At 39.1% G+C, this 22,418-nt stretch overlaps 1 protein-coding gene across 1 annotated transcript in view; it reads left to right on the top strand.

Moving 5' to 3' along the window:
* Positions 1 to 22,418, top strand: part of DNAH10 (dynein axonemal heavy chain 10) — a 52,169-nt gene that overhangs the window by 4,241 nt on the left and 25,510 nt on the right. Inside the window, exons 7-43 of the mRNA XM_017815387.1 lie at positions 333 to 563; positions 1,191 to 1,381; positions 1,846 to 2,044; positions 2,729 to 2,923; positions 3,073 to 3,243; positions 3,918 to 4,094; positions 4,437 to 4,610; positions 5,329 to 5,498; positions 6,176 to 6,327; positions 6,734 to 6,898; positions 7,191 to 7,398; positions 8,297 to 8,453; positions 9,613 to 10,089; positions 10,248 to 10,406; positions 10,693 to 10,809; positions 10,888 to 10,990; positions 11,224 to 11,402; positions 11,979 to 12,190; positions 12,477 to 12,633; positions 13,073 to 13,306; positions 13,407 to 13,529; positions 14,287 to 14,520; positions 15,014 to 15,237; positions 15,755 to 16,024; positions 16,109 to 16,292; positions 16,918 to 17,052; positions 17,467 to 17,619; positions 18,174 to 18,362; positions 18,471 to 18,617; positions 19,197 to 19,388; positions 19,557 to 19,675; positions 19,843 to 20,001; positions 20,296 to 20,431; positions 20,561 to 20,683; positions 21,156 to 21,290; positions 21,602 to 21,815; positions 22,269 to 22,388. Coding sequence (XP_017670876.1) covers positions 333 to 563; positions 1,191 to 1,381; positions 1,846 to 2,044; positions 2,729 to 2,923; positions 3,073 to 3,243; positions 3,918 to 4,094; positions 4,437 to 4,610; positions 5,329 to 5,498; positions 6,176 to 6,327; positions 6,734 to 6,898; positions 7,191 to 7,398; positions 8,297 to 8,453; positions 9,613 to 10,089; positions 10,248 to 10,406; positions 10,693 to 10,809; positions 10,888 to 10,990; positions 11,224 to 11,402; positions 11,979 to 12,190; positions 12,477 to 12,633; positions 13,073 to 13,306; positions 13,407 to 13,529; positions 14,287 to 14,520; positions 15,014 to 15,237; positions 15,755 to 16,024; positions 16,109 to 16,292; positions 16,918 to 17,052; positions 17,467 to 17,619; positions 18,174 to 18,362; positions 18,471 to 18,617; positions 19,197 to 19,388; positions 19,557 to 19,675; positions 19,843 to 20,001; positions 20,296 to 20,431; positions 20,561 to 20,683; positions 21,156 to 21,290; positions 21,602 to 21,815; positions 22,269 to 22,388 — 6,685 coding nt within the window. The remainder of the gene's footprint in view (positions 1 to 332; positions 564 to 1,190; positions 1,382 to 1,845; positions 2,045 to 2,728; positions 2,924 to 3,072; positions 3,244 to 3,917; positions 4,095 to 4,436; positions 4,611 to 5,328; positions 5,499 to 6,175; positions 6,328 to 6,733; positions 6,899 to 7,190; positions 7,399 to 8,296; positions 8,454 to 9,612; positions 10,090 to 10,247; positions 10,407 to 10,692; positions 10,810 to 10,887; positions 10,991 to 11,223; positions 11,403 to 11,978; positions 12,191 to 12,476; positions 12,634 to 13,072; positions 13,307 to 13,406; positions 13,530 to 14,286; positions 14,521 to 15,013; positions 15,238 to 15,754; positions 16,025 to 16,108; positions 16,293 to 16,917; positions 17,053 to 17,466; positions 17,620 to 18,173; positions 18,363 to 18,470; positions 18,618 to 19,196; positions 19,389 to 19,556; positions 19,676 to 19,842; positions 20,002 to 20,295; positions 20,432 to 20,560; positions 20,684 to 21,155; positions 21,291 to 21,601; positions 21,816 to 22,268; positions 22,389 to 22,418) is intronic.

Genomic DNA, 22,418 nt, shown 5'->3' with positions numbered 1-22,418 from the left:
CCAATTTTAAGATTCTGATTCAGCAAACACATATATGACTAATACAATTAAAAATACTGTGGGATTTTATGTCTGTAAAGTTACCTGTGCATAAGCTTTTGGACACTCCAGCTTAGGGATATATTCCCCATGAGCAGTTCCCTTCAGTGTGTGTAAAAGTCTTGATTTCAAGGATCTTCTTCTGTCTGGGTTTTTGCGTGGTTGAGTCATATCAGATTTGTCTCAGCATAAAACATATAAAAAACAAAGAACAAATATAGTCCTGGTTATAAGTTTTCACTCTTGCCTCATAGTAATTTGGATCTTTTTATTTGTTTCCACATTGCTTGTAGGGTGATGGTGCACTTGCAGAGATTGACCTCTGGCGTGAAAAAAACGCAGCTTTAAGTGATCTTGCTGAGCAGACAAAGCTTCCAGAGGTGCAAAAAGTCTTGGAAATATTACAAGAAGCTGAATCTGAGTGTGCTGGAGATTTACAGATAGTCTTGAGTGACCTCAGAAAATATCACATGGAAGCTCTGGATAACGTTAAGTTTCTTTCAGCCCTCGAGCGCCATTTGCAGGTACGTGAACTTGAGAAAAGTCGGTGGAGTTTGAGCTGTAGTTACCTGAGTTTGGTTTCTCTGTTGGTGTAATCACCTCTTGTTTATATTTTTACTTTTTTTCAGCAATAAAGGTGTACTCTAGATTAATAAAATACATTTAATTAAAAAGAAGATTTGCTTATTTTGTTTGAGTTACAGTTGTTTTAATATTTGGAAGCCCAGAGCTGTGAACACTTTGTTTGTAAATCCAGCCTTGGGAGGATTTGATAGTGTAGCTGAATTGGGGAAAACAAAGATTTCTGTACCCCATTTTTGAAGTAATTTCTACCAAAAATTGCAGCTGATGTCTCAGTGTTTAAGTTTTACTGAAAACCATCTGAACATCCAAATAAAGAGTTGAGCCAAAATCCGTCTGGGGACAGCTTTTACAATAAAGAGACTATTAATAAGACAGGACATAAAAAGCATTTGGAGCAAAAGGTGCAGATTTGCACATCCTTAACCATGGGTGTTATTGAGGCACCAGGGTTATTTATTTAATAATGTCACAGACTTAACTTCAGGCATCTATAGAATAAATACTGGTTAACTGAATACGAATTTATGTGTTTTCATGACATCTTATTCTCAATATGCATTTCACAGAATTTAGCATATGGCACTGGGGCTGATGTTGTCCTGAACACAATTCCCTCCCTGCTCAATGCCCTGAAGATGGTGTGGGTTATGTCCCGACATTACAACAAGGATGAGCGGATGGTTCCCCTCATGGAACGAATTGCATGGGAAATTTCCACAGCAGTGTGCAGATTTTTGGATCTACACACACTGTTTGAGTAAGTACTGCATTCCTGTTTAACTAGGCTGCACTTATTAAAAGCTTTGCTTGTTTTATATCAAGTGCAATCGATAACACTTTCATCAAATAGGGGCCAGCATTTTTCAGCCATCTGAAGTTGTATTATAAGATCAATTAAAAGTCAATTTATTTTGTAATTTTCATAAATTACTAAACCAGCCCTGAAGACATAGTTGTTTGTCCTCTTTTGTCTCAAAAGGACATAAAACAATGAGACAAATATAAATACAGTGGTAAAAAAAGTAGCATAAATATAATAAAAATCAGTCCTGAAATAGTATCTCCTTTCAAAATCACACTGAAAATGATGTTATGAATTTTTCCTAGATATTATATAATTAGAAGCTGCTAAACTGGGGTATATTAATCCAGCTGAGATAGAATTTTTTATCTATAGTATTTCTATCTATAGTATTTTAACTGTGTTGATTTGATTAATAGAGAAGATAGAGCTGCTGCAAAAAAGAAAATAACAGAAGGCAAAAGCATTCTTGAACAATGGAAGAAATGTTACTTTACTACTTGTGCCCAAGTTGAAGAGTCGGGGAGTGAACGATACTGGAAATTTGACGTGAAACGTTTCTTTGAAAAAACAGATTATATGGCTGCAGTCTGTCAAGATCTGTATGATATTTTTCAGGTAGTGATACAGACAATAAACAAAGGAATCGTGTGATCTTATTCTGTACAGGAGATTCTTTTGTACTGTAGGTGTTGACTTGTTAACAGCCTTTAGTTGTGTGAGTGGGTTTGTGTTTAAGACCTGAGAGGTGCCTTTGATTCCAACAAAATGGCATTTAATGCTGGGGATGGAATGACTTCTCCAGGTGCTGGTTGAGGAAGGATGTTACTGGGTATGTGTTATGAGCTTAAAGACTTGCAGCAACTGTTTCACAGATTTGCAGTTTTTGTGGGTTGCTATCTTAATGAGATGATAAAATACCATTTGCATATACTATAATATCAAATTTGGCCACCTGTGAATCTGTGAATTGATTGCAGAATCACATATGAATGGAGAGATGCTGTGTTTAGGCTAATTTAAGTCAGGGTAATTAGCAATGTGGTCCATCAATAAACTATGTATGTAAAAACTGTGGAGTAAAAAGGAGTAAGAACTGAGTATTATCTGTTGTAACAACTGAAGTGTTGGTTTTCTTTTTAGTGTCTTGTATTAAAATACAGGAAATGTAAATCACAGCACAAATTGATCATTTGCTGACTGGTTTATATTTTTTAAAGGAAAAATTACCAGAAAAATGTGTTAGATGGCAGAAAAACATAATAAAAGAAAGGTTTCTAGTATGTTCTTCTGAATTAACAGGTCACTGAAGAGCTTTACAATATATTTATTCCTGAGCTGACAACTGTGACAGAGAATCCAAAGCGTATTGAGGCACTGCTGAGAGGAGTAAATGGGCTGACTAGTCCTATGAAAGAGCTGAAATTTGACCCTCTGAGCATTAGAAATGCGCGTAGATGGAAATCTGTTATGAGAGAATTTAGAGAAGAAGTTTCAGTAAGTACCATATACTGTGATTCCCATAAAATAGTAAAATTATGCTTGACTACTATTATCAAAAAATGTTTTCGCTTTGCCTCCCTTTCTTGGTTTTGCAAGATGAATCTCTAAGTGACAGGATTTCTTGGCTTTCTTCCTTTGTTTAGATTACTGAAGAAAAGATCAACAAATTTATTGATGAATCTTTTAAGACCCTTCGATCAGCAGAAGCTGCATTTGACATGCTGGTAAAGTTCAAACACATCCAGACTCGTGAAAATGTTAATGAGCACTTGATGCTGAAGTTCAGTGATGTTTTGGACCACTACTGCAAAGAGGTATTTAATTTAGGGATTTCTTATGTAGTACATGAAGCTCTTTAGCAACTGAAAATCATCAATCTCTGTATATGTCTAAATACCTCTGTAGTGTCATTTACTGTCTGAAATTACAAAATAAACATAATAATTGCTCTCCCTTTTTTGGAGCTGGTTGGAGAAATAGTCTGGTTAATTTGCTGAAAGGGTTGTGCACATCTGTACATGTGAGGCACCGTCTGGGAACTGGAAGCATTTGCATGTGCTCTGAATGCATCAAAGCTTGTGGCTATTCCTTCACCTTGTGAATGGCAGTTCAACGGGAGACCTTCCAGAGAAAATTCACCTTTCCTACCCTACAGCTTTCTTGTGCTGGACAACAAGTTCATGGTGTGACCAAAAGGTGTCAGAGATCAACCCTGAGGGCAAAAATAGTTTCTGACATGTGTGTTGGAAAGCTTTTCATGTCAGTGTTTCTCTTGATATTTCAAAGAACATTGACTTTAATGATAAATTGTGATTTTACAGAAAATGCTGCCATAATAGTATTTCCTCAAGGTAGAGAAAGGAAGACAAAAGAATTGTTTTTATCCTGCTGCTGGAATTAGCTTCAGACTGATTAGCTGTGTTCCAGATATTGACCATTGAACAAGCAGTGGAGAAATGGGTCTATGCAATGTTTTATTCTCTTCTAGGTTGAAAATGTTAAGCAAATCTTTCTTCAGAACCTCAAGGATCCACCTCTGTACAAGAATCACCCTCCAGTGGCTGGAGCAATATTCTGGTCCCGCTCCCTTTTCTATCGGATCAAACACACCATTATCCGATTCCAAGAAGTAGAGGAGTTGCTTGCTAGTGAACGTGGACAGAAAGTATGTTGGTTCCTTTGATGTTTGATGAAGGAAGAAATACTTTCCTGATACACTTCTTCTAGAGATGTTAAAGTGCTCTTATGTGTGGGGAATTTCCAAGTCTTTGCACACACCAAGCCATGTTAGTTGTGAAAATCTGGTTGGGACCTTCCCACTGTTTCCCAGGGAGACAGTGATGGACTCAATGTCAGAATTCAAGAGCCCAAATTTTTCAGTGCCTGCATTAATTACAAGGCATTACTTGTCCTCTTGTCTAATAAAAAACAGAAACCATATCAAGACACCATATTAAGACAGGTTAGTTGGTCTTTAAAATGATTTACAGAGAGTTTTCCTTTGTAGGTAAAACAAATATATCTTCAAGTTGCCAAGAAGATGAAAGAATATGAAGATCAAAAATACAGGGAGTGGAGAGAGAGGACAGAACACATTGTCCCACAGTTACTGAAAGATAATCTGCTGACTGTCATCACTGTGGGGGCTGCAACAAATGTTCATCCAGAGACTTCTGAGCAGGTGAGATCTGGGAAAGGGTGTACCAGTCTTCCCTGTGGAAAAGAACTGAAACCTACCTGATGGTCAGCGAGAATTTTCTAAAACCAGTATTTTAAACACAGATTTTGAAAGGAAAATTTCAAAAGTTCTGAGCTCAGAATTGTTTGTGGCCCTTTTGAAGACATAGTTCCTGAATCACCTGGCAACTGAATGAATGTTGATTCTCTGCGTGTTCTTCTGTGCTATAGTTCATATATGTGTTTATATATATATAAAAATATATATATATAAATATAAATATATATATAAAAATATAAAAATATATATATATATATATTTAGGTTTTGGTACAGCATCTTTAGGACATTGCAACATAACTTGGGACTGAAGTTATGTAGAGGCAGGTTCCCAGCAGGGATCATACAGAATCCAGTTCTTACTAAACTTGTCTGACTGAATTTCCCCTGGGATTTCTGTTGTAACTGGTTGCAGCAATATGTACACAGAGGTGATTTGGTTTGTTTCTTGTAATTGGCTTTCACTGAAGAGGTAGTTGTGTGTAATTCCTGAAACAGGAGTACTGAGGCTGCTGTAGAATTTTAAAGGCATTTTCACAAGCTCTGGATGTCAGTCATTCTGACTTATACCTGCTGCCTGATGCGATGTCTCCAAGAACTCACCTTTACCTTGTAACAGATTGGTGCTCATCTCCTTTCTGCTGCTCTTTCTTGTGTTGCAGAGCTCTGTAACAGAGGAGTCTGTCACCACCAAGAAAAGTCTCTGCTTTGGAGTGAATTTTTCTCCCATACTCCAAGAGATTATCATTGAAACAAACTACATGGAACAACTGGGGCTTCCAGTCCCAGAAATAGCGAGATACGTGGCATTGCAGGAAGACAAATATGTTAGGTAAGGCTGTAACAGAATATCTGCTCACATACAGACTTATGGCAGCATTTCAAGTGGTTTCACTCCAAACCAGAATGGGCCCTGAGTCATCAAATCTTGGAAAGATGAGGGCTCTTAGTGACTTTTTTTGTAAGGGTACAATTACTAATGGCCATGTTGCACTGATAAGCTTTTCTCTGGCACTGGCTGCATCCTTTACTCTGTAGGACTGTTATACAAATTAACATCTTGTCAAAATAATTTGTTTTGCAATCAATTGCATTCAGATTTCATTTAAATTTACTGTTGCTTTCTTCCTGTACAGCCTTGAATAAGTCAGTTGTATCCAAATTATCACAGGCATTTACACACAGATGTGCTGATAAGATCCTTAACTGGATATTAAAGTTCACCTGTTGAGTTCACTTATGTGGCTGAGGCTGCCTCAAAAACTTTCTGAGCTGGGGCAGGAGAGGTTTGTTCAGCTGTTGTTGGAGCCATATGAAACTCTTCTTTTGTTTTCAGTGGGAAATGAATTACATTTATAATCATTACATATTCACTGGTTAGTCCTGCAAATTTTGCTTTATTTTGAAGTCTGAATGGAATGATGGAAGTGCTCTGCTCTTTGATGGAGGTCAGAGCTGTATTTCAAGAAAATCATCATATTATGATGTTGTTGTGTTTCTTCTCTTTAGGTATACAAGTAGATTGAAAAACATGCTCTGTTGCTATCACAAATTAATGGAAACACTGAATGAAGCAGAAACCAAACTTCTTGATAACTATATCCAAGAACTCCGGAGAATATTGAAATCAGGACATAAAAGACTCACATGGAACTCCTTAGGTAATGGAGATACTATTTTAAACTGGCCTTAGACACTGATTTTCAGTCAAAAAATCTCCTCAATTCTGCAACCTACTTTTTATGTCATATGACAGCAATGTATCCCTAAGTGATACATCCTATTGCCACAGTCGAGGCAGAGTAGCAGATGAGAAAAACTCTGATCCAGGAGGGTATTTCCTGTGTTTTTATTATATTTAAAACACTGGAGATGGTTAGAAACCCTTAGATAAGAGCTGTAAGGGAGTTAGATTAAGGATTAGGTGAGAAAACATCTAATCTATCTTTCTGCAGAACCTTGGGTTCATTCTGAGAGATAAACCACATCTGATTATAGCAATTTTGATGCATTGGTAAAATATTTGTTAGAAGAGGAAAAAATCAAATGGTTGTGATTTGTTTCAAGGTATTGGTGAATTTATTTTCCAATGTACACAAGCCATTGAGAAGCTTGAGTCACTTGTCCATCAGATTCATAATATTTCTGAAGACATAAGCAGCAAACTTCTGTTCATAGAATCAGCAAATCTCTTCAAGCTTCCGCTTTCAAAAAATGGTGATGAACTTCCTGGTAAGTTCCCAGATCTGTCACTTGAGTGAGTGAGTGATGGATCAAATTTCTTTCAACACTTTCTAAGTTGTAAAAAGGTTGCTCTCACATCTAATGGTTGGTATTAAATAATTGAATCCATATAAAATCAGAGGGCTGAATTATTAATAAATTAATCATTAATAAGTGAAGATATTTTTATCAGTATAGAGATCAATTTCATGTTCACAAATAAAGCCCAGCTGATTATTCCAGTGTATAAATCTGTTACATCTTTTGCAGTTAATAATGCTTTTTTTTGTATCTGTTGCAGAAGCAAACGAATTTTTTGACTATATTAAGTGTGAAAGAGCAAAAGATGTGGCACACATCGTTAGAAAGTATTCTGAAATCCCACTATTGCTAATAGAAGTGGAAGGACAAGTTGCCAATACAAACACTGGCAAATCTCCAAAATTAACTTCCTATTATGCATACTGGGAAAAGAGGATTTATCAGGTGTTGACACAGTTAATTGTGAAGTAAGTAAATTGTTTGCTTTAATGGATTTCCAGTCTTTCATCTTCAGATTTCCCTGGATCTGTTGATCAGTGTGTGTGTAGTGACATTGTTTGAACACCTCAGTGACTTACAGTTTGTGACAGATTTGTATTTGTACAGATTTTTTTCCTCTGAAGAACAGAGAACTGATAACAAGGTACAGGAGAAACCCAAATTCTGAGGAAATGGATATTGGCGTATTTTTGGCAGAAGAGAGAAATAAGATACATTTCCTGCAATGTGTGTAGTTGCACATCCCTGGTTTATTTCTAAAACCAAGGTTTTGTTTTACTAAAGAACACAATTTTGAGAACTTGGTGTCTGGGTGCCTGATGCCTCCCTGTCCTGCAGGGGACACCAGGACAAGAACAAAGGTTTGTTGGGTTTTACTTCACCTGTTCTGCAGTGGCTGAGGCCAAGGAGGTTCTTGTAGCAAGATATTATGTAAAGGGTTCTATTATAAACAAGATATTGTTGCAATAGAGCACTGCAGGGTTATAAAAGCCTCCCAGCCACCTCTACTTCCCATGATCCATGTCTTTGTAAGCTGGGCCATGCTCAGGTGACTTTGTTGTGCTTTCTTGTCAGGGCTTTCACAGAGGAGTTAATAAAAGTCTCAGGATCCTTTTGCACCAGGGTGTCCCCATTCATTCCTTCTGCCAGTTTCTTTAATCAAGCTTTTGTATTAAATCAATTTAGTGGGATAATGTTGCTCCCAGACCCATCAGTGTTTCCAGCTGAAGTTGGTGGTGGCTGATTTCAGACAGCTCAGTTTGCAGATCTGAGCACACAGCTGATAATTGCAGTCTCTGTTGGGCATTTCCATGGGGGCAGCACCTGATTATTTCTGTCTTTGACACTATTTTTTTCCTTTCCTAGGAATTTACAGGCTTTTAATGCAGCTATTCTTGCAAATGTGCCACTGTTACAAATAAAAGCTGTTTTCTCTGTTCCTGAGATCACCTTTCAACCCAGTGCCAGCGAGATTGACAAAATGGTGGCGCAATCCATCCAAGACTGTGTTGAGGTCACTAAGGTGATTTTTGATAAAGATTTTTTTTTGTTGCCAGAGTTTGCTTGTGATTATAGTGAGCCAGTCTTGCTTTATGTTTGGGCAAGCATAAATGTCAATAGGAAGATTCATATTGCTTTATCTTGAACTCAAAATATCCAGTACATTGTCCTAATTTTACAAACTGATGACAAGGAAAAAAAACACCTATAAAACTTCATGCAATTTATACTCAGGCAAAATTATCTATTACATTTAGCAGTTTTGCCAGTGTAAGGACATGATTTGGTTCTATAACACATCAGAAGGAAACACTTTTCAGATTGCACTGCAGATGTTGCTTTCTGATGAATGAATAAGCTGGTGGAATAAGGAAAGTGAGTATCCTCCTCTACATTACATTTCTCCTTAAAAGCAGCAGAAAAACAGTTCAGGAAATGTTGGAGAAGGGCATCTAGGACACATCTAGGACAGTAAATATCTAGAAATATGCAGCTTGCTGGCAATGATGCACCAGTATTTTCCTGCATAAATATTGAACTGCTTTCCTGAAAAGAAGCCAAATATTGTGGCAGTGTCCTTGCCCTATGCTGATGGAGAAATGATTCCACCTGAAATGAAATGATTCCACTGGAGCAGAAAAGCAAATCTGAGCATAGGAAGCACACCTCTTAGGTGTGCTTCCTATGCTCAGATTTGCTCTTCTGCTCCAGTTCTGTATCCAGCCTGTTTGATCCAATACTTTTTTCTCTCTGTCCTACTATATTGTGGCTCAGCAGAGATTTTAGAAGCAGGTTGAGTAATGCATGGGAAGGTTTTGTTAGGATGAAATTAACTCTTCTCAAGTTGATGGGAAAGTGTAATGCTCTCAGAAAAACAATTGATTTGAGAAATAATTCACTCCACTTCCTACACTGTGTCCTAAATAATGGTGAATCTCTTCACCAAAAGGGTTATCAAGTGCTGGCACAGGCTGCCCAAGGAAGTGGTGGAGTCACCATTCCTGGAGGGATTTAAAAGATGTGTAGATGTGACACCTGGGGACATGGGTTAGTGGGGGTCTTGTCAGTCCTGGCTTAATTGGTGGACTCGATGAAGCTTTTCAACCTGAATGATTCCATGAATGATTTCACTAAAATGACTCTACAAGGTAACTTTTTCAACCCTGTCTTAAAAACTCCAGCACTTTGTGCGGTGGATGCACGGCACGTGTATCGAGTGCCCTCCTCAGCACGTCAGGAAAGATGAAGTTGTCATTTTCAGCTTCTACAGTGACGTCTCCCAGAGCCCCCTGATGATTGAACAGGCTCTTCTAATCACTCACAATGTCCACAAAGTCCTGGCTTCTCTCAGCAAGTATTTGAACCAATGGAACAGGTACGAGCCACTGTGGAAATCAGACAAAGGCACAGTCCTGGAGAGGTTGGCTGCAGAAAAGCCTGCTTGTGTCACCTTTGATGAACAGTTGCAGTTCTATATGAAGGTAGCTCAGGAAGTGACTCAACAGCCCTTGATTAAAGATGAACAATTTATCAGGCTTCAGCTGGCTCCTTTAGCCTTCACAGTGCAGGAGAATGCTAAAGGCTGGATGCTTTCACTTGGGAAGTTGCTTAATGAGTCAGCAAGAGAGGAGCTTGTCACGTTGAGGGATGAGATTCAGGTAAGTGTTTTCAGTTTGGTTTTTTTGTTATCTTTATCACGTAGACTGAAAATGAATCTGCATGTTATTTGCTTGTATTTTTTGTTTGACTCATTATTATAATTCTGCCTAATTGCTTTGTCAGTGTTGATTCTGGAAATTATCTTTACTTTTTACAGAGATTATCAGAGAATCTTAATAGACCTCTCGATACCCTGGACAATTTCAGAGTTGTCCTTAGCACGTTTGTAGAGATCAGAGGCATGTCCTTCGAGGTGGAGCTGAACTATTTGGACATCCTGGAGAGATACCGAACTCTTGCATTGTACAATATTCCAGTAAGTGCATGTCTCATCAAACAGCTCAGATTTGAGCTAAGGGCACAAATGCCTCACATGTGAATGAATAAATGTTTTCATTTTAAGACATTTGACAGACTTACAGTATCTAAGGGATGTCTGGAGATTGTCTAGTCTCCCCTTCTCAAATCAGCATGTCCTCTTTAAAATGGACATATGGCATGTGTTTAAATCTGATTGAGGTCACTTCCGTACTGGTTTTGTGTTTTGCAAATTTATAAAGTCACATACTTTCCTGTGGCTCCTTATTTCTTGTTTGTTCTAGGTAGCTAAAGAAGAGCAGGACAAGATTAGGGAAGAGTGGGAGACTCTTGTCCTGGAAGCAGCACAACTCAATCGCAACATGGATCGTAAAGGAGGTGCAAAAGAAACATTCACAAAGGTAATCTTCGTAATTAATACTATAAAACAGATTCCACAGAAATGGAAAGGAACACAATTTAAACACTGTTTTTTTTAGGTTACACAACAACAAATTAAGGACTACAGCAAAGAGACAGAAGATTTCTTTCAGAAACTCATTACTGAGGGGCCTGGTTCTGTTGGGGATGATCTTGATAAAGGTAAATGGATTGATGTGTGTGAAGTGATGTCTTGAAAATATTAGTCTTTGGATAATTCAAATTTTATGTAAAGCAAGGAAATTGTGCTTTCCTTATTAACATCCAAACTCCTAAACCAGAAATGTGAATGTTTTTAATCCTAGAACTTCTTCAGACTGCATGCAAATGCTGTCTTATTTATTTCCCATGAATCCAGGGATTATTTATCTAGAAAAATTCCTCTCCTTTCCCAGGATTGGAACTCATGGCCCATTTTGATAAAGAATTGGAGAGACTGGAAAAAAAGCATCGGGAACTGGGCAGTGCTGAGAAACTTTTAGACTTGCCAGTAACAGTGTACCCGGACTTGATGAAAGCACAGAATGATGCAAAAGGTCTAAGGCAGGTCTATGAGATTTATGCATCACAGAAAGTGAGTATCACACTATGTCTGCATGGGCACACAGAAAGGGGGGAGAGAGGAAGAGGCTACATTGTTACTGTCCACTCTGTTCAAAGCCTGTGCATGAAATAAGCTGTACCCTGTAACTGGCCATCACTGTGAATTAATTTGAATGATATTAGTGCAGCACTAACAGTGTCTCCACAGAACCAAACACATTCTCTTATCAGATAGGAACAGACTTCTCCCTGCCCCTAATAATTATTGGATGGCACTTCTTTACTGCATGAGTCTCCTGATCATTTCAGTGGAACTACTTTTGGATATAGTATGTGTACAGGTGACAATGGGTATCTCAGGCTTTAACTAGTTTTTAAGAAGTTTTATTTTTCCAAAATTAAAACGCCCTGTAAAGTATGCTCTTAAGGATGCTTTTTCTGTTCTCCATATTATGAATCTGTCTTGGACATGAACCTGTCTCTTCCTCTGTTTGTAAAATATTAACACAATTCCATCTACATCCTGACTGTCATCTCTAGATCCTGCTGTGGTGAAACGATTGGTTTTTTGGGGGGGGGGTCAAAACATGATTTTTTTCCTTCCCAGGCAGCTAAAGAGGAATGGTCTCAGACACTCTGGATAAACCTGAATGTCCAGGTTCTCCAGGAGGGAATCGACGGATTTCTCAAAGCCCTCCGCAAGCTGCCCAGGCCAGTGCGCAGCATGGCAGTGGCTGTGCAGTTGGAAACCAAAATGAAGGCATTTCGAGACTCCATTCCTTTGCTGCTTGACTTGAAAAATGAAGCTTTAAGAGAAAGGTTTGCTTTGATTTATTGAAAACCAATATTTTATGCGTTTTGTTAGAACTTTTAATTTCCATTACTGGGGTCATGCCATGTCCTGGAGTTTGGAACTTTACTTTCTGCTTAATGAATGTGTATGATAGCATCCAAGTGACTGCAATGACTGGGATACTTTATATATTCAAAGTAGTAGTTCTTGTTTAAACAATGGAGTGCTAAACATGGTTTCATTATTATATGTTAAATTACAGTTGTTTTTTTTTACTGTATCTGGTACAATTGATGTGTCAATTTAAAACAGGCATTGGCAAGATCTTATGGAGAGAACAGGAACAAAGTTTGAAATGAAAACAGAAACATTCACTTTGGAGAACATGTTTGCTATGGAACTTCACAGACATAAAGATATTATCAGTGACATTGTTGGAACTGCTGTTAAAGAACTCAGCATTGAGAAGGTAATGTATTAAATTATAAAATCGTAATAAAATTAGGAGAGGATGACAAAAGTCTGAGTTTTATTTGAGATTTTTAAGTTGTTATGACAGCAAGTTTGGCCATCTTCAGGTAGCTGCCATGATGGAACTGATGACAACTGAGATCAGTAGCTCTGTTAAGAAGCTCCTACATGGCACAGAACCCCAGCAGTATTGCCTTGGCAGCAGTATATTGGATTTCTGTTATTACAATAAGCAAGTTTGTCCTATGAAAAAAGGATCTGAAGAGGGATCCATTCTGTTGCCCTCATCATGTTTTGAAATAGACCCTTCTTTACAAACCAGAGTTAGAAAATCTCTGCAAAAATTTTGCTGAATTAATTGTTACATTTTTTTGCTTAAGATTATAGTTCTCCAGTTTTTGAAGATTAAAAGATGCATCATTTATGCTCACATGCAGGGAATGAAGGAAATAATAGATACATGGGAACAGATGAAATTCACTGTACTAGAATACACCAAAGGCACTGAGAAGCGAGGCTTTATTCTGGGACCCTCAGAGGAAATTTTAGAGATTCTTGATGACAACAATGTCAGCCTTCAGAGTGTTTTGGGCAGTCGATTTGTGGGTCCTTTCCTTTCAACTGCTCGCCAGTGGGAAAAAACTCTGTCATTGATAAGTGAAGTAACTGAGGTAGGAGGAAAGTGCTGGACTAAATAATTAATTTTTATTATTTATAATCAGAATTTTCTGTTGTATTTTTCTTTCTCTGATGATAACATTTGATTCTTAGATCTGGATAGCGGTTCAGAGAAAATGGATGTACCTGGAGAGCATCTTTGTTGGTGGAGATATCAGATCACAGCTTCCAGAGGAAGTCAAAATATTTGACAGAGTAGACAAAATGTTTAAAGAGGCAAGTGATTGACTTGTGATCAGCATAATTTTTTAGTGCATTTTGGTTCCCATTCCATGGTTATCTGTGGTCTTGTGTGTCATGTGTAACACTGAGAATGGCATAATTAATTGAATATGAGATTGGGGAACCCAGGAATTTGTGTTTTACTTCACATCTGTCATAATCAGAAGACTTCTGATTTAGCTAAGGTGGGCAGAGGTGTGATCCTTGGCTGGCAGCATGGGGTAGGCAGAATCTCCTTTTCCTTTCATTGGATACATCTTTTTACCTTTATCTTGATAATAAGAGGCTTAGATGTATTTCTAGAGATTGAGGACCTACATACATGCTGAAAAGGCTTTCCTGGTTCGTGCCACTGTTCCCACACTGAACACATACTCCCAGTATGAACATGACTTACTTTTCTGTTTTCCATCTGCAAAACTGGGAGAGTACTGTGAATCTGAAACACAATGTTTGATCATACCTTGAAGTACCACTGTGTGCAGTCAGGTATGTGCTTATGCTGGCATGGCTTGGGATATAGACTTGTCTTGCTTACACTTGTTTTTACAGTTATGTCTCCATAAACACACTACCTCCATGTTTTCATCCAGCACTGCAGCAACAGAAACCATGTTTTAAAACCTTTGATTCACTTCTGTAAGAACCTGCACTACTTGTGCTGCTTGTGTGCTTTGTCACTAATTAAATATAATTTAGTGTAATCTATTGCTGTTCAGTGTTTTCTAAACTTCATTTTCTCCCTCTGTAGATAATGGATGAAACTGTAAAAGACCCGACAATAAAAACGTGCTGTGAGGTCCCAAATCGTCTGAGAGACCTCCATCATATAAATAATGTGCTGGAGAAATGTCAGAAGAGCTTGAATGATTATTTGGATGCCAAGAGAAATGCTTTCCCAAGATTTTTCTTTATATCTGATGATGAGTTGCTGAGTATCCTTGGCAGCAGTAACCCACTGTGTGTCCAGGAACACATGATAAAGGTGCAATGTCTGGCTTTCCACAGTGCCTTGTGATTTTAGATGCTTTAAGAAGTTTAGCAGACTGTACTGTACCTGCTCCTAAGGGTGCACTAATATTTTTTGCACACAAAAAGCATCCTGGCAGCATCTTGTATCAAATCTGATGGATATTCTCTCCTGGCCAGTAGCAGTTACAGTAGAGGATTGTTGATGGAGGAACATTCAAAATACATCAGAATGATCTACCATTAAAGAACCTTCCTGTAGCTCCTCATAGATCTTTATTTTCTAGAAAAAAAAAGGTCAATGTCATTTGGGCCTGATTATCTTCCTGATTACAGTTGGGATGCTGGGCTATACATCAACATTTGTATTTGATTACTTAGGAGCCAGATCCATTTTTCCTTAGAGTCCATGGACTTTTCTTTCAAGATGAAATGGGGGCTGGATACACTTACATCCTGGAAGCTATGGTTCTAAAATTCCAGTGAATTTTTTTGCTGGTGCCTTTCAGATGTTTGATAATGTGGCCGCCCTGAGGTTCCAGGATGGTGACGATGGTGAGAAGATTGCAACAGCCATGATCTCGGCCGAGAAGGAGGTGATGGAGTTCCGACAGGCTGTCCCTGCCGTGGGCAGGGTGGAGAACTGGATGACAGCAGTGTTGGAAGAAATGAGAAGGACCAACAGGCGCCTCACCAAGGAAGCCATTTTTCGCTACTGTGAGGACAGAAGCAGGTGACAAAACCAGTGGCAAGGATAACACAAATTCCTGATGTGTTATTATGAACCTGTAGCGATGCAGAAAAATTAAGACTCATTTTTTTAATTCATACACAATTTAGCCTGTGTTTCTGTATGTGGAGGGATATGAATACGTGCATATGCACTATTTTAACTAACCAGGAAAAATGTGTTACCTCTCATATCTAATTTCCTAAATCTTGAGGTTTTATTTTTAGTGGTGTTTGCTCGGTATGTTTTTCTCATGATGAATTCCAGTTGGCAATTGTACACATGGAATAGGCAGCTTTTCTATCAGGGTATTTCCTAGGCTTCTGAAATCCCACAGCACACCCTGATAGAATTCTGTACATCTCTGAAAAGTTTAGCTCACGTTGTAGTTGTTGCAGAAATAGGAAAATAGAAGGAACTTTTTGTTTGTTTGGTTGGTTTTGGTTTTAGTTTTATTTTCTGATCAGTTCCTTAAAATAAACAGTGACTCAGCCTCCCTCACTATATGTGTTTTCCATAGAGTTGATTGGATGCTGCTCTTCCAAGGCATGATGGTGCTGGCTGCTAATCAAGTGTGGTGGACTTGGGAGGTAGAGGATGTCTTTCGGAAAGTGAAGAAGGGAGAAAAACAGGCAATGAAACTCTATGCCAAAAAAATGCATCAGCAGATCGATGACCTGGTGACCCGGATCACGATGCCTTTGAGCAAGAACGACAGGAAGAAATACAACACTGTCCTCATCATCGACGTTCACGCCAGAGACATTGTCGATATATTCGTGAGGGACAGGTAAACCTACTGCTGAGCCCAACCTGCTGAGCAAATGCCAAGTGCAGAAATGGTATTTCCGTGCTTTAACTCTGTGTTGTGTAGCATCCTGCAGGCTCAGGAGTTTGAGTGGGAGAGCCAGCTGCGCTTTTACTGGGAGCGGGAGCCGGACGAGCTGACGGTGCGACAATGCACCGGCACCTTCTCCTACGGCTACGAGTACATGGGGCTGAACGGGCGGCTCGTCATCACCCCCCTCACCGACCGCATTTACCTCACCCTCACTCAGGTACAGTCATGTGAGCTTTGCTAGCAAGCCTGGGAAGTAAGATGCCCCCAAGAATTCCCAAGTGGAAGGATCGTAGGGAAAATTATTTCCGGAGTCGAGAACACTGGACTTAAAAGAGCATTACTCTTAATGGTGTTTCAAATGCTGGGCCTGAGGAAAGACACACCCCCTGTTCTTCTCAGGGCTTTTATCATCCCTGGCCCCCTGCTCTGTGGGGTCTTTGACATGACTTATCTTTTTCTCATACCAGAGAGCATTTCTCTGGAATGCAGGAGGAGAAAACTTCTAAAACTGTCTTTGGGAAAGATGCCTCTTCTAAGCAGGAAAGTCTTCCTAAGTGAAACAAGCTCTAATCTCCTCACCATAAATCTTCCAGAAGGGTCTTCTACCCTTACAAAGCCCTTGCTGTAGTTCTACACAATCACATCATTGTTCTGTTGCCTCCTCCTGCCATCTCCCAGATGCCAATGTGAACACTGATATGCTTGAAATCAATTGTGATATGATTGCCTCATTGCCTCAAGGATAATGCAAAATGCATTCACAGATTAAGTTGAAAGTTTTGCTACCAACCAAATCTAAATTTAATCCAAGCTTTGCTTTGTTTTTTTGTCTATCTCCAAAGGCTCTATCAATGTTTTTGGGAGGAGCACCAGCAGGGCCAGCAGGTACAGGGAAAACAGAAACAACCAAGGATCTGGCCAAAGCACTGGGCTTGCTGTGTGTAGTGACAAACTGTGGAGAAGGCATGGACTTCAAAGTAAGAGTTAAAGATCTGTGTTCTCTGATAAAATACCACTTTCTGCTCTTTTTCAGTGCCCAGGATAAGGACATACTCTGAACTGCTGCATAAGTACCTCCCTTAGAGATACAATGCTGTTTGATAATGAAATTTAGCAAAAAATGTCTATTTTGAATAAATTCCTGGAGATTTTCAGGTGCTTTCAACCAAGGGAGCAATGACTATATGATTTGTGTTAAAGCTTGTGATGAGCATTCTGCACTTGGCAAGTAATTATTGGAACACCTTATGAGAGATTGCCTGCTCCTGCATATATAAATATGCAGAGGTTTTGCCCAGTAATTAAGAGTTTTAACATACTTAAAAGTTTTTTTGATGCTGAATGTTTTTATATATTCATTGCTGAGAGGTTTTTCTTGTTGTTCCTTTTAGGCAGTTGGTAAAATTTTCTCTGGTCTTGCCCAGTGTGGAGCTTGGGGATGCTTTGATGAATTCAATCGCATCGATGCTTCCGTGCTTTCAGTCATTTCCTCTCAGATTCAGACAATTCGAAATGCTTTGATGAATAAGTTGAAAGTATTTCAGGTAAACATTAAAAAAGAAGAGTAATTGTGAAGGCTGAGCTTGGGTTTGAGGCCAACATCCAGGGTTAGACCCCTTCATTAGATCAAAGGGCTGCTGCTTCTCTAATTTGTCTGTGCTGAACATTTCAAACTGCAGAGTATCTACTCTCAGTTTGAAAGATGTTAAATCCTTGCTGATTTCCTTTGCTTGGTTCTTCCTTTGTGAAGTGGGATAAAAGTGATCCTAATAGGATAATAGTAAGTAAATGGGATAATAGCATAGTAGTAATTAGGAAGAGGAGTAACTTAACTTGATGTGGATTGTAGGCTCTGTTTACTGATGTTTATTGGAATTCAAAACCCTCAGACAGAAAATTTGATTGAGGCTTGTGAAATGTCCTAAAGTTTAGATCCAAGATCCACTCATCCCACTGTTTGTGTCTGGATGACTGTGAAAAGCTAAATATTTTAACACTTTGTCCTAAGTGGGTGCCCCAGTATTGCTGTTTTTCTTTTTGAGCCAATAGTACTATTTGTTTCAGTTCCTAATTCACATTGTTCTAATGTTTTCTTTAGTTTGAAGGACAGGAAATTACACTTGACAGTCGGATTGGCATTTTTATTACAATGAATCCTGGCTATGCTGGTCGGACTGAGCTCCCTGAGTCTGTGAAAGCTTTGTTCAGGCCTGTGGTTGTTATTGTACCAGATCTTCAGCAGATCTGTGAGATAATGCTCTTTTCTGAAGGGTTCCTTATGGCAAAGGTAAGAAAATTTTATTGCTGCCCATACCTGTGTACACACTCACGTTTCATGGCCAATGTTTGGTTGCAGCTTACACATTTATGATTGTCTAACTTAAATCTCGAACAGGTCCTTGCCAAAAAGATGACAGTGCTTTACAAGCTGGCAAAGGAACAGCTTTCTAAACAACATCACTATGATTTTGGACTGCGGGCCCTTAAGTCAGTGCTGGTGATGGCTGGAGAGCTGAAAAGAGGATCAGCAGACCTCAGTGAGGTAGATTTGCTGCTTAGTTACCCTGGGCAGGTCATATTTTTCAATAGGAAGGGTAGGTGTTTTACCCATCTCTTGTGGTTTGTCTGCTTTGGAAATAGGAGCATTGGTGTTACTTGTCTTATTATTTCAGTTGGTTCTTACTGAGTTCCATCATGCTCTCTACCAGTAAGTTGCCATCAGAAATCAGGTCAAAGTAGGGAAATCTATGTAAAATGAGGTATTTTACTTCTTGTTGAGTCCAGGATGCAAATAGCCAGAGGAATGTCTGTGAATGAATAGCAAAAGCTGGTTTTTGAACAGTGAGTGCTCCAGCTCAGGGAAGCTGTGATGTGGGCCACTCCAGCCATTTGGCATTTGGTTAATATGGAACAAAAAGGCACTGTGGTATTCTTAGCTATTGATCTGCTTAACCCTTGTAAAATAACCTTTGTTGTTTCCACTAGTAACTGGTGCCAAGAAAATATTCCCAAAGCTATGCTGAAATAATCAGGCACTAGTTTTTAAAGATGTTTGAAGTACCTAATTTTGGATAATTGGTTAACTGATTGGTAAACATTGATTTTGCTATGTTCTGTCTAGGAAGTTGTACTAATGAGAGCTCTACGAGATATGAATCTTCCTAAATTTGTGTTTGAAGACGTACCTCTCTTCCTTGGCTTAATCTCTGACCTGTTTCCTGGCCTGGATTGCCCTCGAGTTCGCTACCCTGACTTTAATGATGCTGTAGAACATGTGCTGCAAGAACGGGGTTATGTTGTTTTACCAGTCCAGGTATAAAAAATGTTAATTGCTTGAGTTTCTGTTGTAAACATTAGGCTGAAGGTGCATCGTTGTACTGTGGAGTGGCTCCAGGAAAGCTGATCTGATATAGGCCAACTGCTAATCTTGTCCACAGAGGAGTTCTGACAGTAGTCTCCTGAATCAATATTTATTTTCCAGGTGGATAAAGTAGTTCAGATGTATGAGACAATGCTAACCCGGCACACAACAATGGTGGTTGGACCTACTGGAGGTGGCAAGTCAGTTGTCATTAATTCTTTGTGCCGGGCCCAAAACAAGTGAGTATAGAATTTGATACATGGAAATCAGGCTGTAAAATGGCACAGACTGTATTGCTCAGCCCTGTCTAGTCATGACAGGGTCAACAGCTGCCCAGAGTATTTGCTTGGGTTAACAGGAGATGGTATTGTGTGATTTTACTGTGCTTTTCTTGCTGTATCTTTAGGCTGGGATTGTTGACAAAGCTTTACATATTGAACCCTAAAGCTATGAGTGTGATTGAGCTGTATGGGATCCTCGACCCTGTCACACGAGACTGGACAGATGGAGTCCTGTCAAACATTTTTCGGGATATCAACAGGCCAACTGACAAGAAAGAGCGAAGGTGGGCAGCTAGAAATCATTGTGATGCTTTTTTAGATACTGAGATTTACATCAATAAAAAATAAATACTTGATACTGCACTGTTTAAAACAGAAATTCTAAATAAACAGAAAATGTCCAGGAGTGTTTCTGTCTCCCTTGAGTTTCTAGCCTCAGTGAAATGATGCAATTTTAAAAAATGAGTGGTAGGCTTCCAAACAGCTGGGCTGACACTCACACCATTGATGACACTTCTGAATTCTGAAATATTAATAAAATCAGAGATTAGACAGTGCCCCATGGCTCTTGTACACAGGTACATTCTCTTTGATGGAGATGTGGATGCTCTCTGGGTTGAAAACATGAATTCTGTCATGGATGACAACAAGTTACTGACTCTGGCAAACGGGGAGCGGATCAGACTTCAGTCACACTGCGCTTTGTTGTTTGAGGTAAGAAATGACTGGACCATTTAATACATGGGAAGGGTTAGAGACAGATGGGGCTTCAAAGCCTGAAAAGCAGTTACTGTGGCTGTTCTTTGCTTAAGTGTGTGATTATCTTGTGTGATTATTTTATAGGTTGGTGACTTACAGTATGCATCTCCTGCCACGGTGTCCCGCTGTGGAATGGTCTTTGTAGATCCTAAAAATTTGAGATATGAGCCCTACTGGCAGAAATGGGTCCAAGGAAGAGAAAATGAGGTGGGAATTTCTGCACTTGTTCAGCAAGTATTTGTGTTAAAAACTGCATTTCAGATAGTTAAAGACAGTCTGATTTTCTGACAACAGATCTAATCACTAGACCTGCAGCAGAGGGCTAAAGAGAATTCCCATCTTTTCTGAATTCTGGTTGTTTCTGAGAAGTGAAGAACAAAGAGTTAACAGTGAGATTGCTTAGCTCCTTGTTTCTTACATTTAGTTTAAAAACTCAAGTCCACAGGGAGCTGAAGTAAGACAACTTACTTGCTGTCACCTGGTGAATGCGGATCTTCACCTCCTGAAAACCCAGTCCATACAACAGCATCGCATTTCTTCGTGTACCCTGTCTTTGGTAGATGTGATTCCTTCAAGAACAATCATATCTGGTCAGGGAGGTGTTGATGGGAAGTGCTGCTGTCAAAAATTTGCTTTCCAGGTTTCTGTGTGTTGAATTCTTGTCCTTTTTGTTCCTCAGCAAGAGAGATTTGACTTGAATCGTCTCTTTCAAAAGTACGTGCCCTACCTTATTGACATGATCGTGGAGGGAATTGTGGATGGCAAACAGGGGCAAAGGCTGAAGACCATTGTTCCTCAAACAGATTTAAACATGGTAAGAAACAGGGAATAAAGGCTAAACATGTTTAACTAAAAAGAAAATGGAATGATGGAGAAAGTATAATCTTCCCAAAGAAAGGAGTAGAGTCTGTGCTGAAATGTGAGTTTGCTTGTGATGAGCACCAAGAGACACAAAGCCAATCAGCTCCTAACAGTGCTCTTCTACTGTCCTTAATACATACAGCAGTAGATTTACCTGGACAAAAGGACAAAAAATCAGCAGACAGCTGAAAACATATGATGGGTTTTCATTTTTCACACATCTAACTGACAATTTTGTTTACAGTTTTGTCTTTTTTCCAACAGGTTGTGCAGTTGACTGTGATGCTGGAAGTCCTAGTGGTACAGTCTGAGAATCCTGATGTTCTGGAGTGTTTTTTTTTGGAAGCTTTGTACTGCTCCTTAGGTGCTACTCTTCTTGATGCCGGGAGAATTAAATTTGATGAAAATGTTAAACGTATTTCCTGCATGTCCACTGTTAAGGATGACAACACCCTGGCTAAGGCAGGGGAGCTGCCAGGTAGGATCTCGTCATAATTTAATCGGAATCCCACTGATTATATTAGGAAAGTGTTAGTTTCCATGAAGGTAGATCACTGTTCTTCCTTCCAGCTGGCTATTTCTGGCTGCAAAATCTGCTCTTTGAGGGACTATCACTGAAAACCACCTAGAGATATTGATGCTGGATGCCTCTCAACTACTGGTCTGTCCTCACAGAACAGTACTTTTCTATGCCAAGCTGAAGAGATAAACAGTGAAAGGAAAAGTAAAATGTGAAAAAAAAGCCACTGGAAGGTGCTTATAAAGCAACATTATGACCCAGGTGCTGGACTAGGAGAATTTTGGTTAATGACAAGCAAACAGAACAAAGCTTAGTCCAGATTCTTACCCTTCATTTTCATCTCATTCAGATTGTTTTCTTGTGAGATATTTCAGTGTCCTAGAAAAATTGCAATTGCTTAATGATTTGCAGGTCAGCTGCCAACTTTGTATGACTTTCATTTTGATGGATCTGAAAAAAAGTGGGTACCTTGGATGCAACTTGTTCCTGAATATATTCATAACCCTGAAGTGAAATTTCTTGACATTCTAGGTGAGTGTAAGATAAAATACAGTGATGATC

This window comes from Lepidothrix coronata, unplaced genomic scaffold, assembly GCF_001604755.1.
Source record: "Lepidothrix coronata isolate B3197 unplaced genomic scaffold, Lepidothrix_coronata-1.0 Scaffold51, whole genome shotgun sequence".
In the NCBI taxonomy this organism is placed as follows: Eukaryota; Metazoa; Chordata; class Aves; order Passeriformes; family Pipridae; genus Lepidothrix; species Lepidothrix coronata.
The sequence above is the reverse complement of the archived record's forward strand: the minus strand, read 5'-3'. Positions and strand labels throughout refer to the sequence as shown.